Source organism: Bos javanicus, chromosome 14 (assembly GCF_032452875.1).
Source record: "Bos javanicus breed banteng chromosome 14, ARS-OSU_banteng_1.0, whole genome shotgun sequence".
NCBI classification, from domain to species: Eukaryota; Metazoa; Chordata; class Mammalia; order Artiodactyla; family Bovidae; genus Bos; species Bos javanicus.
Window position 1 is genome coordinate 81,852,338 of NC_083881.1, and position 27,655 is coordinate 81,879,992.

The following is a 27,655-nucleotide window of genomic DNA, read 5'->3' on the forward strand; positions in this document are numbered from 1 at the left end:
TGTGTGCTACAGCGGAAACAATTTTAAAATGTCTGTGTGACCAGACAGCTGAGACTCGGCAGAGTTCTGAGGAAAGCGTCTAACTCAGCAGGTGTCAGAACATAAAGGAGCAGAGAGGGCGCGGGAGGAGCAGAAGCCTGAAGAGAACACCATGAAAACTGGATGTCAGGAAGGAGACAGTCGCATGTACAAAACCGGAATGTGATGCTGTTTGCGAAAACTATAGAACGTGAAATTTCCTTAAAATTAAAAATACAGTAAAATCACTAATAGTCAACAGTGAGAGTAAGAAATTTGCCAGAAGTTAGTATTACTGACAAAATTGAGGAGAAAAACATTAAACGTGAGATAAGAAAATGGGGGAATTAATCTGAAAGATCCATTATGCTCATAATAGAGACGAGAGGAGAGAAAACCTTCAGAAATACACAAGGCATTCCAGAACCGAAGGATGCAAACCTCCTGCTGGAAAGGGCACATAGCTCGTCCTGCCTGGAGGGTGGCAGTTCTGCAAGCCCGTCACTGTGGAAGGTCACATCTCCTGGAGGGGGAGAGTAGTTCCAGAGAAGTTTTCTGGGAGAGAAGCAGTTGACATAAAGATTCAAGAATAAGGTTGGCATTAGTAGCCTCGCATGCCAGATGGTAGAATATCATCTTCACATTCTGAAGGAAAGTGATTTACCTGGTATTTTTTATCTGGCCCAGAAGTCAGTCACAGGGCTTCCCCGGTGGCTCAGTGAGGAATCCACCTGCAATGCAAGAGACCCAGTTTCAGTCCCTGGGTTGGGAACATCCCCTGGAGAAGGGAATGGCTACAGTCCAGTGTTCTTGCCTGGAGAATCCCATGGACCAAGGAGCCTGGTGGGCTACAGTCCGCGGGGTCGCAAAGGGTCGGACACGGCTGAGCGACTGACACACACAGAAGCCAGTCAAGTGTGAAGATTCAGTAGAGGACACGGCTGAGCGACCGACACACGGAAGCCAGTGAGGTGTGAAGATTCAGTGGAGACGCTTCAGGCACGAAAGGTCTCAAAAATTTTGTCACCTGTGTAACCTTTAATGAATTTGTGAGAAGATGAAATTCAGTAGAACAAGGGACTTACTCAAGAAATAAAAAAAAAACTACCTAGACTGGGAAAGATATGTTCCAGTGGGACCTGGTCCAGGAAGCAGCTGGACTAAACTGCAGCAGGCCGAGGGAGAAGGGGCTCCAGGGTTTAAAGAATGCAGTTAAGAAAACCAGCGCAGAAACGAAAAGCTGAAGGGGCGATTACCCAGTATCCGAGAGTGTTTGAAGAACTTTGATGTACATTTAATCAGTCTGTTTAATCAGAGTTGTGGGGCTAGGGGCAGAATTATGTACCTGGAAAGCTAAGCCAATATAGTTCAACCACAGGATAAATGAAACATTAGATGAAAGAGAAATTATAACCATAATATGTTACTTAGCTTGGGAGTAAACTTTATTTGCTTAAGCATAAAATGCAAACATTGACTGTTTACTAATTAAAAAAAAAATTGTGGTGCAGCTGTTACTGAGAGGAAACGAAGGGAGGTGGGAGGATTCAGAGGCCTGAATCCAGGGTAACAGCAGTCACTGTCTGAAAGTGTGAAGTCACACAGTAGCAGTAATAAGCGTATTATCCAGAAACACGGAGGTAGAACAAGAGAAACAGAAGAGAGCACTGAAAGTGACTGCTTCGACGGAGCATGACTTGGAAGCACAGCAGAGGACAGCTTTTTTTGTAAAACAAGTGAATTTTTTAAATTTTATGGTTTAACTTGTTATAGGTTATTAACTTTTTAAAAGTCAGAGATTTCAGTTTTATGTCCAGTGTCATCCCCTCTGTGTCTGGAGTGAAATAGCCAGTAAGAAGAGAGAGGTAAAAGGTGTTTTATCTGAAAAATAAACATTAATTGTATGTCCGTCTCCTGAGTAATGAAGCATTAGTGAGTACACATAGCCGACGATGGAGAAGGAAACAGCAGCCCAGTCCAGCGTAGTAGGCAGGAGAACCCCATGGACAGTGGAGTCTGCTGGGCTGCAGTCCATGGGGTTGCAGAGTCAGACATGACTGAGCGCCTGAGCACATGTGCACAGCTGAGGATGGGTGTGGGTCTGGCCGGTGCTGTTGGGTTTATGAGCTCAGAGCAGCATGGACTTATGTACAGACAGGTGTATTTTGGTTAGAGAACTTTGGCCTTCCAGGGTGGAACTAAATGATAATCTCTTGCTGTGATTTCTCCCTCTTCACATTGATGATTATAGAATGATTTAGGATCATGTCAGGTTTATTTAGGAGAAGGCGATGGCACCCCATTCCAGTACTCTTGCCTGGAAAATCCCATGGATGGAGGAGCCTGGTGGGCTACAGTCCAAGGAGTTACAAAGAGTTGGACACAACTGAGCACGCACACGGAGAAGGCAATGGCACCCCACTCCGGCACTCTTGCCTGGAAAATCCCATGGATGTAGGAGCCTGGTAGGCTGCAGTCCATGGGGTCGCTAGGAGTCAGACACGACTGAGTGACTTCTCTTTCACTTTTCACTTTCATGCATTGGAGAAGGAAACGGCAACCCATTCCAGCATTCTTGCCTGGAGAATCCCAGGGACAGGGGAGCCTGGTGGGCTGCCATCTATGGGGTCGTACAGAGTCGGACATGACTGAAGCGACTTAGCAGCAGGTTTATTTAATAATGACTTGTTCTTTGTAATTTAATGTACAGATTTGAAATGCTCTGTTTTCTTATGTTTAGGATCTTAAAACTTCAAGGGGTCTATTTGAAGAAATGAAGAAAACAACAAACAACAATGTTGTGCAGGTAAGCGTGCCGTGAGTGCATCCAGTTAGGCTGTCGTCTTGTTTGCGGGCGGCCAGGAGGCGTAGTACACGCAGTGAGAATTAGTGAGTGGTCTGTTCAGCTATGTCCCTGTGACCACTCGTTAAATAGCTTAATGGACTTACGTAAGTAGGGTCTTTAGTAGTATTTAAGAGATTTCTCTGTTAACAGAAGAGTTTCTAAATTAATGTTCAGAAAGAAAAAGAATAATCCAAAGAGCTGGAAAAATTAATCCATTTTGATTAGCTGTTTTCAAAGCTTGGTTTAATTCTATTTTTAGTGATCCTTTAAAAACAAATTTTCAAATACAGGTGAGAAAATAGAGCAGTATCTTCATTTTGTCCAGTGAGCACACCACCATTGTATTCTGCAACATAAAAAAGTTCACCAAAAAGTGTTCTTTAGCAAGAAAATAAAATGTGTGATTTTTTTTTCTGTTTAAAAATTCATGATATAATATGTAAATACATATGCAAAGAAACACATACAACTAAAAAAAAAAAGAATTTTAAAAGATTCAGGCTGAGAAATAAAACATGTAAGAGCCCTGGAAGCCCCAAAGAGTCTCCTCCCCACCGCATCCTGCTCTGTCACCTCTGGAGGTAAATGCTATATGGATTTTTTTGTGTTTGATAATCCTTTAATTTTTTAAACTGTAGTTGGTGTGTAGTATTGTGTGGGTTACAGGTGTACGGTGTAGCGGCTCACAGCGTTGGAAGGTTTTGCACTCTCAGTCCTTGTGAAATCCTGGCTGCACTCCCTGTGCCGCACAGTGTCCTTGTAGCTCGTTTGCTACAGAACAGCTTGTGCTTTCCTCTCCTCCTCCTGGACTGCCTCTCCCTCTTCCCCCTCCCCACCAGTAAAGGGTACTTTTAAGATAAAATGTATTTTTTAAGAGTCTGATGTGTTATTTTTTGTCTTAAATTTTCTACCATGCTCTTTTATTTTTCTATCGCTTTTGTTTTCAAAAGAATGTACCATAATCATATTTTTTCTCCCCGTAGGTAATTGAATGGGTGTTAGAAAAAGCAAGCAAGAAATAACACAGAATCATTCCCTTTGGATGATTATAAATTGGATGGATCTATTATATACCACTTCCTTCCTTAGTTTGAAAATTACACATTTCAAACTTTATTCAAAGAATTAATGTTCCATTTCTAAGGAATTTCATAAATACCCTGTGCTTATACAGTTTTGAAGTTGCTCAGTTAATGTAATTTTAGTTTGTATACTTACAGTTTTACTATATTTTAATTTTTAAAGTTAATATTTTTGTGTATGTTTAAAAATTTTACTCTTGGTTATTTAATTATTTCAATAAATAGAAAAAGATATGTCTTTACTTCTTGGTAAATGTCTTTGTTGTTAGGTATATTTAAACTGCTGAGTCTTAAGTAAGACATTGCCAGTGGCTTTTCTCAGGTGTTACTACAGCTTGACTTATTGGATGACCCTTGGTTTAGAAAATATTGGCAAAAAATTCGTGTAACATTAGTCATGCTCCCTTACCCCTGCCCTGGAGCCAGCACTGTTGGAGCTATTGATGTTTATTTGGGATGAAAAAAAGAGCAAAAATTGTGAAAATAAGACATAGTGAAAATGACTTAAGTACCTACTCCCAGAAAAAAAAAATGTTTTCCCATGACAGTAAATTTGGAAAACGTGGAAAACACTAAGGAGAATGGAAAAAATTCCAATACTGTTCTGTCTACATAAACATTATATTTATTTTTAAAATTGCGGTCATATGTGTGATATGTATGTATATTAATTTATAGCCTGCTTTTCACTTAACAATGTGATATAACAATATGATTAAAATGATTTTTATATCATATCATTAATAACTGCATAATTCAAATGAATCAGTTTATTTAACCAATCCTGCATTGTTGGACATATGAGTTTAATATTTGCTTATTGTAAATGGAACTTAAATGAATATTTCTGGTACATCACTGATTATTCCTTAGTACAGCTTTTTCAGGGTGGAGTCTGCAGGTGTCTGAATGTACTGCTTTAACTTAACTTCAGTGCTGTGCTCACACTTAATAACTTTTGTGAATGTCCCATAAAAATACTGGAAATGGCAACCCACTCCAGTGTTTTTGCCTGGAGAATCCCAGGGACAGAGGAGCCTGGTGGGCTACAGTCCACAGGGTCGCAAGAGTTGGACACGAGTTAGCGACTGAACCACCACCGCCACCATAAAAATACTTCAAAGTAAAAAGTACTCAAGATACTCGAGATAAATGTGCAAGCAGGTAACAGGAGCGATCTAAAAGGCCTAGAGACTTCAGGTCTGTTTCTGGCACGGACTGAACTCACGGGAGGAGCTGCAGGCCGGGTGGAAGTCCAGCTGCGTGAGCCGCGTGCCTGTGTCCAGGAGAGGACCCTGCCGGCCGGGCCTGTCCATCTGTAGGACACCCACGCGCGGGACCTCAAAAGGCAGACCCGAGGGAGAATAGAGCAGAGCGCAGGCCTCGGCTCTTCGGATGTTAATTCCCGTAAAACTTGCATTCCCTGAGAGGACCTTAGAGAAAAAGGGAGCCAGCCACAGGGCCAGACTGGCTCAGCCTGTTCCACAGTGATGGTACGTTTGGGAAAATTGTTGTGTACATCACCTGGAAAAGAGAAGTTGGCTCCCTTGTGGCTCAGATGGTAAAGAATCTGCTTGCAGTGCAGGAGACCCGGGTTCAATTCCTGCGTGCTCAAGATTCCCTAGAAAAGGGCATGGCAACCCGCTCCAGCGTTGCTGCCTGGAGAGTCCATGGACAGAGAAGCCTGGTGGGCTACAGCCACGGGGTTGAAAAGAGTCAGACACGACTGACTGACTAAGCACACACATCAGTTCAGTTCAGTCGCTCAGTCGTGTCCAACTCTTTGCGACCCCATGAATTGCAGCACCCCAGGCCTCCCTGTCCATCACCAACTCCAGGAGTTCACTCAAACTTAGGTCCATTGAGTTGGTGATGCCATCCAGCCATCTCATCCTCTGTCGTCCCCTTCTCCTCCTGTCACCAATCCCTCCCAGCATCAGAGTCTTTTCTAATGAGTCAACTCTTCACATGAGGTGGCCAAAGTATTGGAGTTTCAGCTTTAGCATCAGTACTTCCAATGAACACCCAGGACTGATCTCCTTTAGAATGGACTAGTTGGATCTCCTTGCAGTCCAAGGGACTCTCAAGAGTCTTCTCCAACACCACAGTTCAGAAGCATCAATTCTTCGGCACTCAGCTTTCTTCACAGTCCAACTCTCACATCCATACATGACCACTGGAAAAACCATAGCCTTGACTAGATGGACCTTTGTTGGCAAAGTAATGTCTCTGCTTTTCAATATGCTATCTAGGTTGGTCATAACTTTTCCTTCCAAGGAATAAGCGTCTTTTAATTTCATGGCTGCAGTCACCATCTGCAGTGATTTTGGAGCCCCCAAAAATAAAGTCTGACACTGTTTCCACTGTTTCCCCATCTATTTGCCATGAAGTGATGGGACCAGATGCCATAATCTTAGTTTTCTGAATGTTGAGCTTTAGGCCAACTTTTTCATTCTCCTCTTTCACTTTCATCAAGAGGCTCTTTAGTTCTTCTTCAATTTCTGCCATAAGGGTGGTGTCATCTGCATATCTGAGGTTATTGATATTTCTGCCGGCAATCTTGATTCCAGCTTGTGCTTCATCCAGCCCAGCGTTTCTCATGATGTACTCTGCATGTAAGTTAAATAAGCAGGGTGACAATATACAGCCTTGACATACTCTGTTTCCTATTTGGAACCAGTCCGTTGTTCCATGTCCAGTTCTGTTTCTTCCTGACCTGCATATAGGTTTCTCAAGAGGCAGGTCAGGTGGTCTGGTACTCCCATCTCTTTCAGAATTGTCCACAGTTTATTGTGATCCACACAGTCAAAGATAGTAGAAATAGATGTTTTTCTGGAACTCTCTTGCTTTTTCGATGATCCAGCGGATGTTGGCAGTTTGATCTCTGGTTCCTCTGCCTTTTCGAAAACCAGCTTGAACATCTGGAAGTTAACGGTTCACGTATTGCTGAAGCCTGGCTTGGAGAATTTTGAGCATTACTTTACTAGCGTGTGAGATGAGTGCAATTGAGCTTTCTTTGGGATTGGAATGAAAACTGACCTTTTCCAGTCCTATGGCCACTGCTGAGTTTTCCAAATTTGCTGGCGTATTGAGTGCAGCACTTTCACAGCATCATCTTTCAGGATTTGAAATAGTTCAACTGGAATTCCATCACCTCCACTAGCTTTGTTCGTAGTGATGCTTTCTAAGGCCCACTTGACTTCACATTCCAGGATGTCTGGCTCCAGGTGAGTGATCACACCATCATGATTATCTTGGTCGTGAAGATCTTTTTTGTACAGTTCTTCTGTGTATTCTTGCCACCTCTTAATATCTTCTGCTTCTGTTAGGTCCATACCATTTCTGTCCTTTATCGAGCCCATCTTTGCATTAAACGTTCCCTTGGTATCTCTAATTTTCTTGAAGAGATCTCTAGTCTTTCCCGTTCTGTTGTTTTCCTCTATTTCTTTGCATTGATTGTTGAAGCCTTTCTTATCTCTTATCTCTCCAAAGAAGAGCTCCCTTCTTTGGAGCTCTGCATTCAGATGCTTATATCTTTCCTTTTCTCCTTTGCTTTTCACGTCTCTTCTTTTCATAGCTATTTGTAAGGCCTCCCCAGACAGCCATTTTGCTTTTTTGCATTTCTTTTCCATGGGGATGGTCTTGATTCCTGTCTCCTGTACAATGTCACAAACCTCTGTCCATAGTTCATCAGGCACTCTATCAGATCTAGTCCCTTAAATCTATTTCTCACTTCCACTGTATAATCATAAGGAATTTGATTTAGGTCGTACCTGAATGGTTAGTGGTTTTCCCTACTTTTTTCAATTTCAGTCTGAATTTGGTAATAAGGAGTTCATGATCTGAGCCACAGTCAGCTCCCAGTCTTGTTTTTGCTGACTGTATAGAGCTTCTCCATCTTTGGCTGCAAAGAATATATAATCAGTCTGATTTCGGTGTTGACCATTTGGTGATATCCATGTGTAGAGTCTTCTCTTGTGTTGTTGGAAGAGGGTGTTTGCTATGACCAGTGTGTTCTCTTGGCAAAACTCTATTAGCCTTTGCCCTGCTTCATTCCATATTCCAAGGCCAAATTTGCCTGTTACTCCAGGTGTTTCTTGACTTCCTACTTTTGCATTCCAGTCCCCTATAATGAAAAAGACATCTTTTTTGAGTGTTAGTTATAAAAGGTCTTGTAGGTCTTCATAGAACTGTTCAACATCAGCTTCTTCAGCGTTACTGGTTGGGGCATAGACTTGAATTACTGTGATATTGTATGGTTTGCTTTGGAAACGAACAGAGATCATTCTGTCGTTTTTGAGATTGCGTGCAAGTACTGCATTTTGGGCTCTTTTGTTGACCACGATGGCTACTCCATTTCTTCTGAGGGATTCCTGCCCGCAGTAGTAGATATAATGGTCATCTGAGTTAAATTCACCCGTTCCAGTCCATTTCAGTTCGCTGATTGCTAGAATGTCGACGTTCACTCTTGCCATCTCCTGTTTGACCACTTCCAATTTGCCTTGATTCGTGGACCTGACATTCCAGGTTCCTATGCAATATTGCTCTTTACAGACCTTGCTTCTATCACCAGTCACATCCACAACTGGATTTTGCTTTGGCTCCATCCCTTCATTCTTTATGGAGTTATTTCTCCACTGGTCTCCAGTAGCAATTTGGGCACCTACCGACCTGGGGAGTTCCTCTTTCAGTATCCTATCATTTTGCCTTTTCATACTGTTCATGGGGTTCTCAAGGCAAGAATACTGAAGTGGTTTGCTGTTCCCTTCTCCAGTGGACCACATTCTGTTAGATCTCTCCACCATGACCCGCCCATCGTGGGTGGTCCCACAGGGCATGGCTTAGTTTCATTGAGAGACCAGGCTGTGGTCCGTGTGATTAGATTGACTAGTTTTCTTTGATTATGGTTTGTGTGTCTGCCCTCTGATGCCTCTCGCAACACCGACTGTCTTACTTGGGCTTCTCTTACCTTGGACGTGGGTTATCTCTTCACGGCTGCTCCAGCAAGGAGATACCCCTCGTCCAAGGTAAGGAGCAGCGGCTGCGCTTTGCTGAAGCACACACATACCACCTGGAAAAGAGAAGTGGTACCAAATGAACTCATGGATCTAGTTAAGGTTGGTTCCAAACAGAATGCTGAAAGTGTCAGTGAGCCATTTGTTTGCTTATTTGGCTGAAAACAATAAAGGCACAGGACAAGATACATGAACTAGAGGAGGGAATGTTCAGTTTTCTAGCAGAATTTTGAGGTGATACAGAAGACTTGGAACATTCTGGATTGGAAAATAAAATGTTTTCCCACTTCATTTCCAGTGGCAAAAGGTTCTCCAAGTAAGTAATAGCCTCAAGATCAAACCAAAGGTTCAGTGATAAATGCTTCATTAAAACCTTAGAAATACTTAAACCCTTTCAGCAAGACAAAAGGACTTCTGTGAATCTTAAGGGTGTTGCCCCACAGCACTCTGACAGCCAAAGAGGCCCTGTCTGGTGGGTGTGGTTTTCATCTGACAGACTAGACTGTGACTTTGGATACACAGAAAGCCCACAAGTCTTACCTTTATTGGCATGTAATTCACGTATTATGAAATTCGCCCCGTATGGTGTATAATCTAGTAGGTTTTAGTATATCCACAAAGTTGTGTAATCATCACCACTGTCTAACTCCCTCAGCTTTCCATCACCCCAGTAGAAATTCCGTATCTACGAGCAGTCATTTCTGTTCACCCCTGGCAGGCACCCGTCTCCTCTCTGTTCTCTGGATTTGCCTGTTCTGGACATTGGACGGACAGGGACTAGTACAGTGTGGTCTTCTGTCTCCAGTTTCTCCTACTTGTTTAGGCTCAGACTCTGGACTGCAGCCCGCCAGGCTCCTCTGTCCATGGCATTTTCCAGGCAAGGATACTCGAGTGGGTTGCCATTCCCTCCTCCAAGGGATCTTCCTGACCCAGGGATGGAACCCACATCTCGACACTGGCAGGCACATTCTCCGCATGAGGTGTTCGGGGCTCACCTGTGTTGTAGCCTGAGTCAGCATGTCATTGTATGGACCTGTCACCGTTGTTTTTCCATTCATCAGTCGATGGACACTGGACTGAGTCCCCATTTTGGCTGTTGTGATAATGCTACTGTAGACATTGTGTACAAGTTTTGGCACAGACATATGTTTTCCATTATCCTGGGCATATGCCTAGGACTATATAGTGACTGTAATTTTTGAGAAGATGGCAGACTGTTTTCCACAGCAGCTCCAATTTCTCCACCTCCTTGCTGATTCTTGTTAGCATTTATCTTTTGACAGATGATAGGAAATGTGAGGTAAGATCTCATAGTGGCTTTGACTTGCATTTCTCTGATAAGTAATGTTGAGCATCTTTTCATGCACTTATTGGCCAGCTGGATATTTTCTTTCAGGGAAATGTCCACCAAATGCTTTCTTAAGGACTTTTCAGTGGGCTTATTTCTCTTTTTATTGTTGAATTCTAAGAGTTCTTTATAGTTTCTGGATCCTAGTCCCTTATCTATGATTTGCACATATTTCCTCCGGTTTTCAAATAGTAAAAGACTTCTCAACCCCAGCCTGCTGTTTTTATTACAAGTAACTTGAACGCAAACCAAGTTCTGGTACTAAAGAGAACTTGAGTATTTGGAGCTTGGTGTATAGATAAAATCCCGTGAAAATGTAGTTAAAATGAGGGTTGAAAGCCCTGAGCCCAGGTGACGACCCAGTATGAAACTGTACACACAGAAGCAGCAGGTGGCGCCCCACCCCCTCCCCCCGTGGCCCCTTTCCAGGCCCGTCTCTGAGGACGAGACGGGCACGGGGTGTCTGTATGTGCCCGTATCCCTCTGGCTACTGAGGAAAGCGCCGGCCAGCCCACCACACGCAGAGTGAGCACCTATTTAACACATATGAAGTTTACAGGGTGGCCACAGCGCTATAAACAGGCACATTTTATAAACTCATAAAGCACGTCCTCACCCCAGTCCACTCCAGTCCCCTCAAGATAGAATATCTAATATCTGTAAAACAAGGGCCAGAAAGGCCCCACTCATTAATTGTAGAGGACTCCTGCCCATTAAGACCGTTCCTTCTGACTTCAACCAAGCAAGGTCAACAAGCTTTTGGACAAAGCAGCGTGCATTTTTTTCAGCATTTCAGTGCATCAGTTGATACAATTAAATGCCTCTGGCTGAATGGTTTTTAAAATAGATGAATAGTTTTGTTTCTTCTACTTAGTCAAGGCAGAAAAAGAAACTTGATATCTGTATTCCTGTTGGGTTTCTTTAAATTCCCATGGATGGGGCTCACCTAATTAACAATTGGGCAGCTTCCCTCCCTCCAAGTGTAGTTTAAGACATTCACTGGAGTTGGTTTGCACCTAAAAGAACAGACATTGTGAATTTAATAATTCATCAATTCAAATACGAGACAGTTGATCACAGAGGGAACTGGACAAAAACAAATCCCCCAAAATGACTCAGTTGATTCGCTGTCTGTACCCAGGTATGATCCAGATGTATGAGTTTGTGTTATTCACATCATTCATAATGCACATCAAGACAAGATTAAAATCTACAGCGTGAAGTAGTAACTTGTTGAATTCAAATTGAAGGAGAAAAGAATATTTGAATTGATTCATCATAGCCACTCTGATATGATACAATTTAATTTTGAAGAAGAAAAATGATTTATATACACATTTCTTAGTAAAATTTTCTATTTCTTGCTAATAACATTTTAATTCAGAAAATGCATTGATTTTATTCAAATATATTTTTCTAAAATATAAATATTTAAATTAAACTTTTATAAATGCAGAGAATGTAGTTTCTTTTGAACCCCACCCAGATATTAATCAGTCTAAAACTCAAGTGATGAAGAAATAGTATTTGTAATTATGATCATTTTAATGTGTCTATAAATATATAATAGGACCTTTGCAACTTAATTATGAGTAATTAACTCACACTTCATATAGTATGGAGCACCTTAGATTACATATTGTTGAACTATTGGCATTAATATCTGTATTTTCATGTTATTTACAATACATAAGTATAGTTCTCTTGTATAACAACTTTCCAGTGATTTTGAAAATATATCATGAAAGAGTGCATTACAATTTACAGATGCATCAAAGCTTTCCTACAACATTGAGGCTGGGACTTCACTCTTCAGCATTTTAAAATAGGAAACAAAATCAGTGTTAAAGCTATGTTTTCCAAAGTGATTGTTTTGTTGTGTGTGTGTGTGTTTAGACACTAGTTTCATAAGATGTCTTAGAAAGTAGTTCTGTAGACGTGTTAGGAATGACATAGGATCATCCCTGTGTGTTCGGATCATTTCCCCTGCAGAACTGCGATATGCAGTAAAGTCTCTGAAGAGGGCTGCAACCATGAACTCTGTTTAACATTTTTTAATGCAGTATATAACAGTTTTTGATTACTAACCCTTTTATTTCCCTCTACACAAAATACCATTCAATCAATACCCTTTGGAACTTGAATTAATGTTACTTGTATTACTCTGGGGAAACACCTATCTAAAATAAAATGCTGATCTAAAGTAAAACTCCATAAACACATGTGTCTGAGTCAACAAAATCACTTGTTAAATCTTTCTGCATAGCTCTCTGAAAAGACACACAAATCTAACCTGGAACATTTGTCTGTGTAAACTACAGAGGAGAGAAGTGTTGCAAATACAGAAATTCTAGAGCTAATTTTCAAGATTTGAGGCAAGTGACTTTAAAATCAAATAACAGGTTGTTTTCAGTGACTGTGTTCTGAAAGATAAAAGCAAAAGTGTTAAATCAATAAGACTGTGCTGTCTGGCACCTCCCTGGTGGCTCAGACAGTAAAGCGTCTGCCTACAGTCGGGAAGCTCCTCTAGAGAAGGAGATGGCACCCCACTCCAGTACTCTTGTCTGGAAAAATCCCATGGACGGAGGAGCCTGGTAGGCTACAGTCCGTGGGGTCGCAAAGAGTCGGACACAATTGAGTGACTTCACTATGCTGTCTGAAAATATTCTTGTAGAAAAATATCAGGTCATTATATTATTTCCCTGGAATTCCAAAAGAGCTGTGAGTGGTACTCATGGGTTTGGTTATAATACTGGCTCTCTATGTAAAACCCAGTATTAAACAGAATCATATAAGGCTCTATTACTTGCTTGAAAATGCATGCATACAGCACAGGCAGAAATAAGGGCCAATACATTGCTCAGCACTTCCACTGAAAACCACAAAATGGGTATAAGTTAACCCCCCGTGAATTATTATATATATATCTCAAATGACAATCTTTTTTAAAAAATCCATAATTTGCTTTCTATAAATAAAGCTCTAAGTCATGGCTCTAAAATAGCAGGCCTTGGTATAAGTGTAGTCCCAGAATTAATTCTTTCATGCAAACCACTCTTCAGCAAAGCTTTGCAATTTAAGCAGCCTACTCTGGCTCAGAATCTACTGGCTTACAGCTCAGAGAAGTATCTGATGTGTGAATTCCCACTCATCATATGCTCATGAGAACACATCCTTCTACATCACTGAAAGGTAATTCATTAAGAAAAAGTAACAGCTGTTTCATACTTAAATCAAAGGTGGGTTTCCATTGAGTCCTTTCCTTACCAGTGGAAGTCAGCTCAGAAGTAGGAAATGGGGCACAGTAAAACGCGGGGTCCTTACTCCTGGGGTTGGGGGTGGTGGCGGAAAACGTGCTTTTCTCATCTGTTCAGCCCTGGCTGAGCAGGTGAACCAGTTGCCTAGAAACTATGCTTAAGAGCTGCACATGCTGTTTCAGTAGCATGTCCTTGGTTGTCGTTATCTAAGAGCTGTGCTGTGTATTTCCAATCAGCCTCACCGCTCTACCCTTTTACTGTGCTAAAAAAACAGTTTCATTCTGACAGTCCTTGCGGTGTTTTGAGGGTACCCTTTATCGCTGCGGAAACTGACAGAAGCCGGGCACTGCTCGCGGGACTCGGGGTCTGAAGCCGACATGCCGCATCTGGTGGTCACTGCGAATGCTGTCCGACACGACGCTGTTTTGGGGGCAGCGAAGCCTCCTTTGCTCAGAGGTAATTCACCCCCCTGCTCAGGCCACCAACCCCAGTCTTGTAATCTTAGCTGACAGGAAGGAATGAATGATGAAAACAATTGGCTTGGGGCAGGAGTGCAGGTCCAGTTGCTGGAATTTAAAAAGAAGAGCACATGAAAAATTTTAAATGAATGCTTGACACAAAATAGTGATTTACACATCAAAGAGATCCAAGCACTTCCTGCTTTTAAGTGTTAACTGGAGCAACTGTGTTTTTAAATCCTTGCCCCCCCGATGAGATTAAAAAAAAAAATAACTCTTTGAACTTACTCCTTACATATCATCTATCTTATTTCCAAAAATAAGTTCTGTGAAATTTATACATACCAATAGCACACATATCAGTGCTGCCCTTCTTGACTGTCTAAACCTTTTCTTTTTGGTATTTAGGTTGGATTAGGTACAGCATGAGGCCGTGCTAAGTCTCCCATCATAGATTTGAGTCCTGGTTCTAACACTTTTCAGGTGTGTACATCATCTTGGACAATTCATTAAAAATTATTCTCAGTCCAACCTAACTTACAGGGTAGAGTATTAAAATGAGATACTGCAGGTGAAAATCCCTCACAAACCAGAAAATACAGAAGCTATATTACAAGCAGCCGCATCCTCACAGCTCGTGGCATCGAACGCGCCTAGAGCACCATCTGCAGAGGCTCCTTCTGAAGGATGGTTTTCCTCATGTCCCTACAGAGCCGGCACAAGCTCAGAGCTAAACAGGCTGGATTTTCATCACCTGACCTAGTTCAAGAGCACTGTGTTGCTCCTGATTCTTTTTTTTTTTATCTCGTTTTTTATTTTTCTTTTTATTGAAGTATAGTTGATTACACTGTTGTTAATTCCTGTTGTACAGCAAAGTGATTCAGCTATACACATACGCACATTCTTTTATTAATATTCTTTTCTAAGATGGTTTATAATAGGATGTTTTTGTAACTGGGGAATAACTGTTTTACAGTGCTGTGTGAGTTTCTGCTGTGCCTCAGTGTGAATCAGCCGTAAGCACACGTGCAGTGCTGTGTGAGCTTCTGCTGTGCCTCAGTGTGAATCAGCCGTAAGCACACAGACACCCCTCCCACCCCTCTATGGCACCACCGCAGCTGGCTGGGCCCCCGCGCCTTCCAGCGCTCTGCCACGAGCTGTCTGTTTGCCCATGGCAGTGCATACGCCAGGGCTACACTCTCAGTTCGTCCCCCTTATCCCCAGCTCTATTCTGGTGCTGGAGAATAACAACCTGACCACAGTAACATCCGGCAGAGTTAAGTTGTACTTGGCGTGAACCAGGCACTGTGTGAATACTTTCTGTACGTTATCTTAGTTAATTCTCACAGAATCCCTCTGGGATATCTACTGTTGCCCTCTCTGTGTCTCAAGTGGAAAACTAAGATTTGGTGAAGCTATAAAACCTTCTAAGACCATACAGCTTACAGTGGAGAGAAAGCATGAACTCAGATGCAGGCCTGTCTGATGCCAGACTCTGGGCCTGACCCCACCCTCGCCTTGTTTCTTTGGTGACACCGGGCGTGTCCTGCGGGGCTGCGTCTGTGTGCTCAGCTCTCCTCTAGTTTGCCGTGAGCGGGGCTCCTCTTATTTCAGAACACGGGCCCTGGAGCAAGTGCATGTGGGATCTTAATTTCCAGACCAGGGATCGAACCCGTGTCCTCTGCATTGGCAGTCAGATTCGTAACCACTGGGCTGCCAGGGAAATCCATTTCACCAGCATATTCACTTTTACTAACACAGAGCGTAACTCTTCAAACTAACCTTAAAGATGACCTCCTTCAGTCCCTGTGTTTTATAGGTGGGGAGACTCAGAGCCAAAGAAATAAGACGACTTGCCCAGGACACGTAATGAGTTAGTTCCAGACTCAGAAAGACAGCAGGGGTCTCTTGACCCTAAGTTTATTGCGTTTTCTACCACTTGTCTCTGACCCTTCCCTAGCACCTGCCTCTGGGGGTTGCTGACCTAGATCCTGGGAAAGGTGTGTCTGAAACTGCTTCTCAGACTAACATATTGACAGCGGAAAAACCAGTCCTTCCTAAGTCTTTTCAAGTCAGGTTGCAATTATAGGCAGAAAGGCCAAAATTTAGACATACGTTATTTTTCCTCACTGGCAAAAAGCCTTGAGTTTTCCAGCCATGGACAAAAAGCAGGAGTCTCCTGCAGCCCTTGCACTTCAGGCAGATTCTTTACCCCTGAGCCAACAGGGAAGGCCTGGGAGAGGGGAGGGTTATGCAAGCCTAATAGCTGAGTTACAGTGACTGGATCTTATTTTTAGAGATTTATCTCTGCATTTTATATATTCCACCCCCATCCAGGTTATCAAGAATGAGTCAATAAATATTTGTTGACTAAGCCAGTGACTAGGAAGGATCTAGACAGAGACCCGCTTTTCCAAATCAAAGTCCTTTTTTGCAGGTCTGCATTCCACAGCTTAAATGAGATGCTATGTCTTCCTGAGAACACCCGAGCTAGAAAGTGGAGCAATGTGTGACTTTCACCCTTCAGAGGAACTAGAGTAATGCATTGTTTCAATATGGTAGTCGGTAACGATCGCAGGAAATCATGATTTTAAACACATGGGCGATCTGCAGTGATAGAAGTATGAATGTCGCCCTGACGACAAGTCTGCTGGTTTTGCCGGATGCCGCTGACAGGAGCTCACAGCGCCTGGTCCTCGTCCGGCCCTCTGTCCACGAGGGGGAGCCGACCAGCGTTGCTGGGCTTCCTGGCCGCCCTTTCCCCTCTGGGCTCTTCATGTTCTCCACTGCTGAGACCCAAGAGACCATGGGCAGGACCGGTATTTTACATCCATGTATCCCTGACACCTCGCACAATGCCCAGTTTAGATCAGATGCTTTTAAACAATGAATGGTACATTTTGATGGTGGTGGGGCCCTCTTTGAGAAGAATTAATGCTGACTATATAAAGGATCCTTTCCTTTGATTCAAATATTTCTGTTACATTCAAATGAGACCAAAGGAAACGACTTAAAAAATTGGATGCCATCACTGTTTTTCAAGGATCCATTAGGCATGAACCTATAAGTATTTTGTTAATCAAATACTAACTAAATATAAGGCAGTATTATGTGTGCAAGCCAGTATGGGTGAGTTGCGTACACAAAATCACACTGTCTAAAGAAAAGTGTACTTACAAGCTCTCCATCTTTGCCTCCAAAATCTAAATACAACATCCTGATTCCATCGTCTGAAGACGTTTTCAGCTTTTCATAAGGAGCCTGTATGACTGTCTTGGGGAAGGCACCCTCCTGTGGCTCAGTGGTAACTGAAAATCCATTCTCATAATGTATGGTCAGTCGGCACTCCTGGTTTTTGTAGGTGCAAGCTGCGAGAGGCAGACAGAGAAGGAGGGGTGAGTGATGAGCAGCGGAAGTCTGTCCCTTCTCCCGGCTCTAACCTGTCTCCCCACCCCAGGCCCAGCCACAAAGCTGCTTTCTAAAGGTAAAAATTAATAATGTGCATGAAAGTGTTCTCCTTAGATTATGACATTGTCACTTAACTTGTCCTGTGAAATGAAGGGAAATAAACAGAAAGATTTACTACATTTTATCTGGGCTCTAGCCCTAATGTAACCATCTGATATATAGGGAGACAGGTGTTCCAATGACCTTGTCTCAAGCTGGAAAAAAAATCTGACACTAAAAAAACCATTTATTTGGCTGCACTGGGTCTTAGTTGCGGCACAAGGGACCTTCTCTGTAGTCGGAGGACTTCTCTCTGCTCTGGCATGTGGACTCAGTTGCCCCCAGGGATGTGGGGTCTTAGTTCCCCAACCAGGGGTGGAACCCGGGTCTCCTGCGCTGGAAGGCAGATTCTTAGGCACTGAACCACCAGAGAAGTCCCTGACATTTCGATTTAGAGCAAGCTACCTCTGATCATTGTTTTCATCATACACACACACACAATCTATAAATGAATCAATCATCAATTAATGAAGCGCCTATCACCTGATGAAAAAAGTAATCACTCCCCCAGTGACGTTACCCAAGTTAACAAAAACACATGTAAGAAGCCAGGAGCGAGCTGTTAAAAAACAACCTGAGTTTTACTTAAAAAAAAAAAAAAAAGTCAAAGCTCCTTTTATAAAGTGGAGCTTTTTGAATTTCCTGATGATCTGATCATCGCGGGTCCTGGAGAAGCGGCTGCTGCAGCTTCTACGAAGGAGCCACGCGCCCCGCCGCCAGGGTGCAGTCAGCCTCGGCGGCTGTCTGCAGGTGCCCCCGATTCCAGAGGACAAAAGGAAAACCTTTCCATCAGGTTAGGCGCCAGCACTTCTCCGTGGTCCACGCTGCGTTTAGGAAAAGAGACCAGCCCTTTCCGATTATGAGCAGCAGGCCTGCCTCCCATTCCAAGTTTCTGTTCAGAAGACCTGTGAGTGTTAAAAACCCTTCACCAATGAGTTCTGGAAGGAATTCCCTGGCAGTGTGATGGTTAGGACTCCCGTCAGGCTCAGGGTTCGATTCTTGGTTGGGGAACTAAGATCCCTCAAAATGCACAACCCCCAAAAGTAAAGCAGAGAGTTCTGGGAAAGGTGATCAAAGGAGCGGATTGGATTTATTTATTTATTTTTTTTCTGCCTTACAAAACGCCACATTTAACAGACCCTGGTAACTCAACTGGCTCTGGCCTTCATATACATCTGAAAGCTCTTTAGGGAGACCAAGACACCTTCTTTTTGAGGGAGGCGTAAAGATGAAGGCGGTATTGATTACTCTACACCATCACTAACTCAGCTTTATAAGCCGAAGTGAGTTTCACCCTACCGCACTTGGGAAGCTTAGTACAGAAGTGAGAAGAGCAGAGCTCAGAGAGGTGGGCACGTCCCAACCCGGTGGTTCCGATGCAGGATCCAGCCCTTTCCTCCCGGCGGTCTCCCGCTCCGCTCAGCGCACGATGCAGAGGGGCGGGACAGGGATCCCTGCAGAGAGACGCTCCGGGTCATAGCGGGGTGGGGCCTCAGAGTTCGGGGGACACACAGGCTGTCTCTCTGCTCTCAGAATGAAGAGGCTTTTAACTAGTTAAAGCATATACTCCTTCCTTCCAAGGGCCGCAGCTATCCTTCAACTTGTAACTAAGGGCTGACATTTTCCGAAGACGTCCTGGGCAGAGGCCCTGGGCAACTCCCACATTATCCTCTCGGTGGCCCTGGGCCTCCACCGCCCGTCTGGTTCACGGATGATCAACCCGCAACATGGAGACAGCACAGCTGAAGTGATGGCTTCCCAGCTTTTCATGGTTGTTTTAATGGAGTATAACTGCTTTACATTGTATTATTTCTGCCGTACGATGATGTGAATCAGTTATACATATACACATACCCCTCCCTCTTAGACCCCCAACCCCCATCCCACCCCCCTAGGTCACTGCGGGGCACCGAGCTGAGCTCCCTGCCCCGGACAGCAGGCTCTCAGCGGCTCCGTTGTGCACACAGTCGTGCGTCTGGCAGAGCCGCTCTGCTGGTTCCTGTTCCCGCCCCGCTCCCCGGGCTGTGTCCACACGGACGTTCTCCACGTGAGTGTCTGTCCCTGCCCTGCGCACAGGTTCTTCTATACACTTTGAATCTTCATTTCTGACACTGTTTAATGTTGCAGAATGTGGGCAACTGGGCTCTAAACGTGTTTTTCCCTTTTCCTCTATCTTTGAACTTTAAAGCTAGTCCACTGAATGGTCTAATTAACTGATCGTGATTCCTTTTCATTCAAATTGACCTGAAGTGGTATTTGTGGCCTTTAGGTAATGGAATCGGTTGTCTGAAGGCGCTCTTAATCCACACAGGATAAATTGAACGCATTATCAAGCTAACTGACGCTCTGATGAAAACGCCAGCCCGCCTCCCAGCTCCCTGCAGGCGTCTTTGCATCTGAAACTGGGCTTCAGTCATTTCTGTAACTCTTCTCTCCCACCACTTGGCCAGCGAGCTCACTCCGCACAATTCTCTGCTGTTTTCCTTGGGCTGGTCGATCAACAGCCTCATTGTTTTTCTGTCAAAGTAGATTTCAGCTTATAGAGAGAAGAATTTTATGAAATGTATGGACTGTAAACTAAACCAACCCCCTTTGGCCACTTTATTCTTTCCTAGAACACTCCTGATTGTTGCCAGGAGTCTGCACTTCTCTGCTATCATACATACAACTTCAGGAAATTTCGTTTTCAGGTGACTTGAGCCTTTACCAACTCTCAGGTTCAAAACTCTTCGTTTTGCTCGCCATACAGAATATGTGTCAAAAATGAAAACTTCAGTGACACGTCAAGAAACATTTTCAAAAATGCTGGAAAATATTGGGAGTACTAGCCATCTTCAGGATAACTTTTAAAAATAACTGTATTTATTTATTTCTGGCTGTGCTGAGTCTTTGCTGCCGTGCAGGCTCTTCTCCAGTTGCAGTGAGTGGGGCTTCTCCTCCTGGCTGCATGTGGGCTTCTCATCCAGGGGCATCTCTTGTTGCTGAGCACAGGCCTGTGGGCACCTGGGCCTCAGTAGGTGCAGCCTGGGGCTCAGGACTGGCCCCCGGACTCCAGAGCTTGGGCTGAGGAGTTGCAGTGCATGGGCCCAGTTGCTCCTTGGCATATGGAATCTTCCTGGACCAGGGATCGAACCCGTGTCTCCTGTATTGGCAGGTAGATTCTTTACCACTGAGCCACCAGGGAGGCCCCAGGATAGTTTTTAAAAGACGTTAATCATCTCAGAGATGCTGCAGTAGAAATTCTACAAAATATCTGATTTTTCATGCTTGCACAAATGAAGGAAATGTGGAGAAACCCTGCTACATGTTGATGTGTGTCCCACCCTTCATTTCCTTTAAGTTCATCTCACACGCTAGTAAAGTCATGCTCAAAATTCTCCAAGCCAGGCTTTAACAATATGTGAACTGTGAACTTCCAGATGTTCAAGCTGGTGTTAGAAAAGGCAGAAGAACCAGAGATCAAATTGCCAACATCCCCTGGATCATCAAAAAGGCAAGAGAGTTCCAGAAAAACATCTATTTCTGCTTTATTGACTATGCCAAAGCCTTTGACTGTGTAGATCACAATAAACTGTGAAAATTATGAAAGAGATGGGAATACCAGACCACCTGACCTGCCTCTTGAGAAACCTGTATGCAGGTCAGGAAGCAACAGTTAGAACTGGACATAGAACAGTAGACTGGTTCCAAATTGGGAAAGAAGTACGTCAAGGCTGTATATCATCACCCTGCTTATTTAACTTATATGCAGAGTACATCATGAGAAATGCTGGGCTGGAGGAAGCACAAGCTGGATTCAAGATTGCCAGGAGAAATATCAATAACCTCAGACATGCAGATGACACCACCCTTATGGCAGAAATTGAAGAAGAAGTAAAGAGCCTCTTGATGAAAGTGAAAGTGGAGAGTGAAAAAGTTGGCTTAAAGCTCAACATTCAGAAAACTAAGATCACGGCATCCGGTCCCATAACTTCATGGCAAATTGATGGGGAAACAGAGGAAACAGTGACATACTTTATTTTTGGGGGCTCCAAAATCATTGCAGATGGTGACTGCAGCCATGAAATTAAAAGACGCTTACTCCTTGGAAGGAAAGTTATGACCAACCTAGACAGCATATTAAAAAGCAGAGACATTACTTTGCCAACAAAGGTCCATCTAGTCAAGGCCACGGTTTTTCCAGTAGTCATGTATGGATGTAAGAATTGGACTATAAAGAAAGCTGAGCACCAAAGAATTAACACTTTTGAACTGTGGTGCTGGAGAAGACTCTTGAGAGTCCCTTGGACTGCAAGGAGATCCAACCAGTCCATTCTAAAGGAGATCAGTCCTGGGTGTTCATCGGAAGGACTGATGTTGAAGCTGAAACACCAATACTTTGGCCACCTGATGTGAAGAACTGACTCATTGGAAAAGACCCTGATGCTGGGAAGGATTGAGGGCAGGAGGAGAAGGGGACGACAGAGGATGAGATGGTTGGATGGCATCACTGACTCAATGGACATGAGTTTGAGTAAACTCCAGGAGTAGGTGATGGACAGGGTGGCCTGGCATGCTGCAGTCCATGGGGTCGCAGAGTTGAGCGACTGAACTGAACTGAACTGAACTGAAAGTCTTATTTATTCAGTTGTGTATCTTTGGCTGCACTGGACCTTCTTTGCCGCAGGCGGGCCTTCTCTAGTTGCAAGAGCGGGGGCTACTCTCCAGCTTGGGTGCACAGGCATCCCCTGCAGGGCTTCTCTCGTGGGGCGCAGGCTCCAGGGCTCGCAGGCTTCCGAAGCTGCAGCTCACAGGTCATGGAGCGTGTGGGTTCAGTAGCTGTGGCACTCCGGCTTAGCTGCCTGACAGCATGTGGGATCTTCCCAGCACAGAGTTCAAACCCGTGTCTCCTGCATTGGCAGGTGGATTCTTTCCCCTGTACCACCAGGAAAGTCCAACATATGGCCCACCTTCTAGAACAGTCTCGGGTGCGGAGGAAGTTGCACCCTACTGCAGTACTGCTCACAGAGTGGTCCACGGACCGGCAGCATCGGGACTGCCTGTGATCTCACTAGATGCAAATTCTCAGGCCCCAGCCCAGAACTCTGAGCCAGAATCTCCAGGGATGAGCATCTGAGTCTTCTGAGGGTAAAACTATAAACTCTGCTGTCGTTTCAGTGTGATTGAAGTCTGGAAGCACTGTACGTAAGAGGTCTTGTGGGAAAACCCTAGTCATATAGAGCAGTTACACCATAGGGCTTTCTCCTGTGATGGAAATGTTCTGGACATGCACTGTCCAGCATGGTAGAAATGACGCCTGACTAGCCGAGTTACCCACTTTTTCTGCAGGAAGATGAAGTAAGAGTTTTCGTAGTCAAACCCTTAGGTTGCATTTTAGTGAAGTGAAGTTGCTCAGCTGTGTCCGACTCTTTGCGACCCCAGGGACTGTAGCCCACCAGGCTCCTCCATCCATGGAATTTTCTAGGCAAGAGTACTGGAGTAGGTTGCCATTTCCTTCTCCAGGGGATCTTCCCGACCCAGGGATCGAATCCGGGTCTCCCGCGTTGTGGGCAGATGCTTTACCGTTTGAGCCACCGGGGAATCCCTGCATTTTTAGTAAAGCATTACTAAATGTACTAATAATGTCCAGTAAAAATCACTCGTGAAGATCCCTTTAACCTCCCATAAAGTGTAGTTCTCTTCCATGTCTCAAGGAGTCTGGCATCACTGTTCTTTTTTAAGCTTTTAAAAAAGTGTTTAATTAATTATTATTATTATTATTTTTGGCTGAGCTGGGTCTTCATTGCTACTCTTGGGCTTTCTCTAGTTGTGGCGAGAGGGACTACTCTCTAGGTCCCATTTTAGTAGGGCATTATGAGTGCCTTAATTTAGAAGACTTTGAAATTTATCTCCTCTGGAATTTAAGTAAGTACCCCAAAATGGGCCAGTAATGGAACCTATGTTGAGGCCACGATGCAGAGGAGGGCGCCCCCTCCCCAGAAGGCTGTGGCATTCCCAGCCCGAGCGCCCACCTGTGCTGATCTCCACAGCGAGCTCCGCCGAGTCGTGGCACCCGTGTACTATGCTCCGTGTCCAGTGTGAGAGGTCCCTGCTGACCTCGGCCCTGAAGAGATGCGTTTCAATCCCCTGCTGGGTGCCAGTTCGCGTTGCAAAAGACAGATCCATACCAGCCTGGGGTGATCCCTTTCCTGGACCGGAATGGACCAGCCTGTTGAGAAGAAGAGAGAAATGATCAAAATGGAAGCTACTGTATCCACCCGATACGTCACTTGAGAAAAAGCTCCAGCTGGTGATTTGCTCGAATTGCTATCACTTTTCTGATCTGGAACCCAAGGATCCAAGACACCCCAATGTTCACAATGGTTTTCTGCCCCCTTCTCACTCAGTTCCTCACCAGTGGTAGAGGGAGATGAATACAGTGGCCATGAACTGGGCATCCGGTTGACTATGCAGACACTTAGAAAGGGAGATACGGAAAGGACTGAGAACAGTTACCTTCCGCCATTACATACATATGACCCAGGGCGAGCCTGAGACGAGGAAGGAAATCTGTTGTTTTCTGAGTTGGATTGAGCACCACCCCCCCTCCCCGCCACACATACCATTTTTCTCATACTCTGGAGCATCTGGCTGCAGGGAATGTACTTCTGGGTGTGCATTTCTCATGCACTCAGCCTCCAAACGCAAGCAGACAACCATGGGACTCACTCTGCTAAGAAGCCGCAATCTGTCTGCGTAAAGCTTGAAAAAGAGGGCTTCCCTGGTGGTCCGGTGGTTGAGAATCCACCTTGCAATGCAGGGGACACCAATTCGATCCGTAGTCCAGGAAGATCCCATACGCCTCGGGGAACTAAGCCGTGGACCACAGCCACGGAGGTCTGGAGCCTGGCCTCCACGACGAGAGAAGCCCCACACCAGAAGCGTGCGCGGCAACGAGAGAGCAGGTCCCACTCGCTGCACTAGAGGGCGCCCCAGAGCAGCAACGGAGCCCCAGCACAGCCCAAATAAAAATGAATCATTAAATAAAAATTTTTGAAAAGCTTGAAGAAGCACAGTGATGCTGAACTTCTTCAAAGAGGGAAGAGAACTGCACTTAATGGGAGATTAAGTGATTTTCAAGAGTGATTTTCACTGGACACACTGACTTTAGAACATACATCCAGCATTAACCGTGACTCCCGCGTCCATGCTTTCTAACAGGCCAGGGGAAACAAGGAAGCTCTGGTGCCGCCTTCCGAGCAGGGATGGCCCCTCGTCACTCACCCCGTTTAAGCACTCGGATCTCTCATGCTTGCTCCTTCTCCTCCATGTCCAGCCTCCTTTTGGGAGAGACTCTCTTGTCATTAATTTGCAGGAGAGCACGAATACAATGTAGGAAATGTTCCTTGTCTCCAGGATATTTGCATTTTCAGACTTTTCTTTCAATACAGAAAGAAACAGTTCATTGGTTGCTAGTGGAATTCCAGGTGTTATTCACTTGGTGGATGGGAGAGTTACTTTCTTAGGCAAAGGACTTGTTACCTCTAGATTAAAAGTTGTACAGAGGAAATCCAAAAGCTTATTTTCTCTTGCAAGTTTAGATACTGTAGACCAAAATTATCAGTGACATAAAACCTACGGTAGCCCACTGAATTCCTAGTGACAAGCTCCTATAACTCTGAGGAGCTCTCTTTTACTTACAGAGTTGAAATCTGGTGGGAGGGGTGGTTTGCAATGCTGACTGAAAGAAAAAGGTTAATTGAAAAAGGCTTTTGACTGTACAGTTCTTTGAAGATAGAGAAGGTACAGAGGATAACAAGTGTTGGCAAGAAAGTGGAGAGAGGGGAATGCTCGCACTCTGTTGGTGGTTATGTAAATTGGTGCAGCCACTACGGAAAGAGCTTGGAGGTCCTTCAAAATAGTAAAATTAGCACGACCAAAGGTCCAGCCATGCCCCGTCTGAGAATATATCTGAAGGAAGCAGAATCAATATCTGAAAGAATATCTGCACCCCCAAATTCACCACAGCACTATTTATAATCGCCAAGCCATGGGAGCAACCTGAGTGCCCATCTGTGGACGAATCGTTAAAGAAGACGAGATGCATATATTCATAATGTACTATTATTCTGCCTTAAACAAAAAAGGAAATTCTGCCCTTTGCAACCTTATGGGTGAATCTGAAAGCATTATGCCAACTGAAATAAGCCAGACAGAGAAAGAGATGCTGTATGACATCACTTATGTGAAATCTTGAAAAACAAGATTTCAAAAACAAATCTTAAAAAACAAGTCAAGCTTACAGAAGCAGAGAGAAGAATTGTTACTGACGAGGGTTCTTAGCCTTCCCCAGCCAATAGAAATTCAGTTGACAAGAATCCAGGCACGGCTTTCCTGGGGTCCCTGCTGCAGCAGCGGGGAGTGAGAGCAGAGGTCCCCTTGCTCACTTGCTCCCCCACGCGGGGAAATCCTGGCGGGGTGAGGGGAGGGCCGCGGCTTCGGCCCCGCCCGCCTCAGTGGCGCCGCGTGAGCATGCAGCGCGCTCAGCGTCCTGGTTTTCAGCCAGGCTCGCAAAGGTGGCACTTGGGTTTTTTGACCTCTTTGTATATTTGGGGTCCAGAATTTGCCCCAACTGTGCGTGCACACAGCTATTTTCAGTCCCACGGTTTCTTTGCATTTTGTCACTCGAGAAGTTTGTCCAGAAGCACCCACTGCCGCTCCGCAGCGAAGGGCTCCCCGCCCGCCTTTGAACGACGGCTGCTGAGGCTGGGAGAAATGGGGTCACGCTGGTCAAAGGCTGCAGATTTTTAGTTGTGAGATGAATTTGTTCTGAGGATCTAGTGAATAGCATGGGGATAATATTGTAGACTTGAAATTTGCTAAAAAAATAAAATTTGCAAAAAAGCTAATGATGTGATGGATGTATTAACTGGATTGCGGTAATCATTTCATAATGATACGGACAGGAAATCATCCGGTATACATTTATTTGCCAGTTTTGCCTCAACAAGAAGTGACCATAAGAGACAGAATCTCCCTGCAGCTCGCTGAGAGGAGTCCGGGACTCTGCTGACACGCTCCTCCCCGCCCGCCCCAGGGATTTCGCGTGTAGAGACAGGGTCCAGCTGATGGGAGGAAGGACAGCGCTGTGTGATGAGAGTGACTGAGAAGCTGCCTGAGGCTTCATCGTCTGGGGGAGAGTAAATAAAACAAGAGCATTCCTCAAAGTCTGATAGAGAATTTAAAGGGACTGAGGGTCCGGTAAAAACTCAAGAAGAAGCATGTAGAGAAAACACAAATTCACACTGTTTCTTAGCTGCTCCGCAGTGGTTTTCTACTCGAAGGTGTTTACATTTCAGTCATTTCAAGAATCTATCCGGGACCTCCCTGGCCATCCAATGGTGAAGAAAGGCTCTGCGCTTCTAAAGCGAGGGGCGCGGGCTCCCGGTCAGAGAACCAAGATCCCACCTGCTGTGCAGTGAGGTCAAAAAATAAATAAAAGTTAAAAAAAAAACACCTAAAGATGGAAGTAAAACGAATGAAATAAAAATGTGAAATGTGTCTAGTGCTTCCTTTTTAAAATCTTAAAGCTGCGTCAGCTGGACGTGGCTGGCAGGCTCCTGGTGAGCTGAAAAGGGACACGTTTGGGAGGAATAACCAGCGGCATCAGGATCCTCCCTACCATTAGGTTAAACGTTCAGAGTCACCACTTCATCAAGCAGGGCTGTAAAGGTCGAAGGAAGGATCTGTGTATGGCACCTAGTACACAACCTAGATCCAGTTTGTACTTGATAAATATTTCCATCCCTTGCCCCCGCCCTCAGTTCAGTTCAGTCGCTCAGTCGTGTCCGACTCTTTGCAACCCCATGAATCGCAGCATGCCTGGCCTCCCTGTCCATCACCAACTCCTGAAGTTCACTCAGACTCACGTCCATTGAGTCGGTGATGCCCCTGTCCTCAGTCTCCTTATTTAAAAAGTGTAATTCCTGCTAGTGTGTGTACTGGTAACAAAAGGACACTCTTTACAGATGCAAATCAAATGAGCTGCGTCAGATATCTCCACAAGGCGCATGGGAACACATCCTGAGGATGGGGAACAGCATAGACCTAACAAATTATTTGTAAATATGTGTGAATGTGGGGAAA

At 44.5% G+C, this 27,655-nt stretch overlaps 2 protein-coding genes across 4 annotated transcripts in view; one reads left to right on the forward strand and one right to left on the reverse strand.

The window, feature by feature from the left end:
- MTBP (MDM2 binding protein) overlaps positions 1-4,187 on the forward strand; it is a 76,531-nt gene extending 72,344 nt beyond the window's left edge. For all 3 annotated transcript variants that reach the window (XM_061439534.1, XM_061439535.1, XM_061439533.1), the window contains 2 exons: positions 2,759-2,824; positions 3,847-4,187. In XM_061439534.1, the coding sequence (XP_061295518.1) occupies positions 2,759-2,824; positions 3,847-3,885 (105 nt within the window). In that variant the 3' untranslated portion in view covers positions 3,886-4,187. The remainder of the gene's footprint in view (positions 1-2,758; positions 2,825-3,846) is intronic.
- Positions 4,188-11,330: 7,143 nt separating this feature from the next.
- The window catches only part of SNTB1 (syntrophin beta 1), a 249,238-nt gene continuing 232,913 nt past the window's right edge, over positions 11,331-27,655 (reverse strand). The window contains exons 5-7 of the mRNA XM_061439537.1: positions 23,542-23,738; positions 17,201-17,391; positions 11,331-14,131 (exon numbers count right to left, since the gene is read on the reverse strand). Coding sequence (XP_061295521.1) covers positions 14,039-14,131; positions 17,201-17,391; positions 23,542-23,738 — 481 coding nt within the window. The 3' untranslated portion in view covers positions 11,331-14,038. The remainder of the gene's footprint in view (positions 14,132-17,200; positions 17,392-23,541; positions 23,739-27,655) is intronic.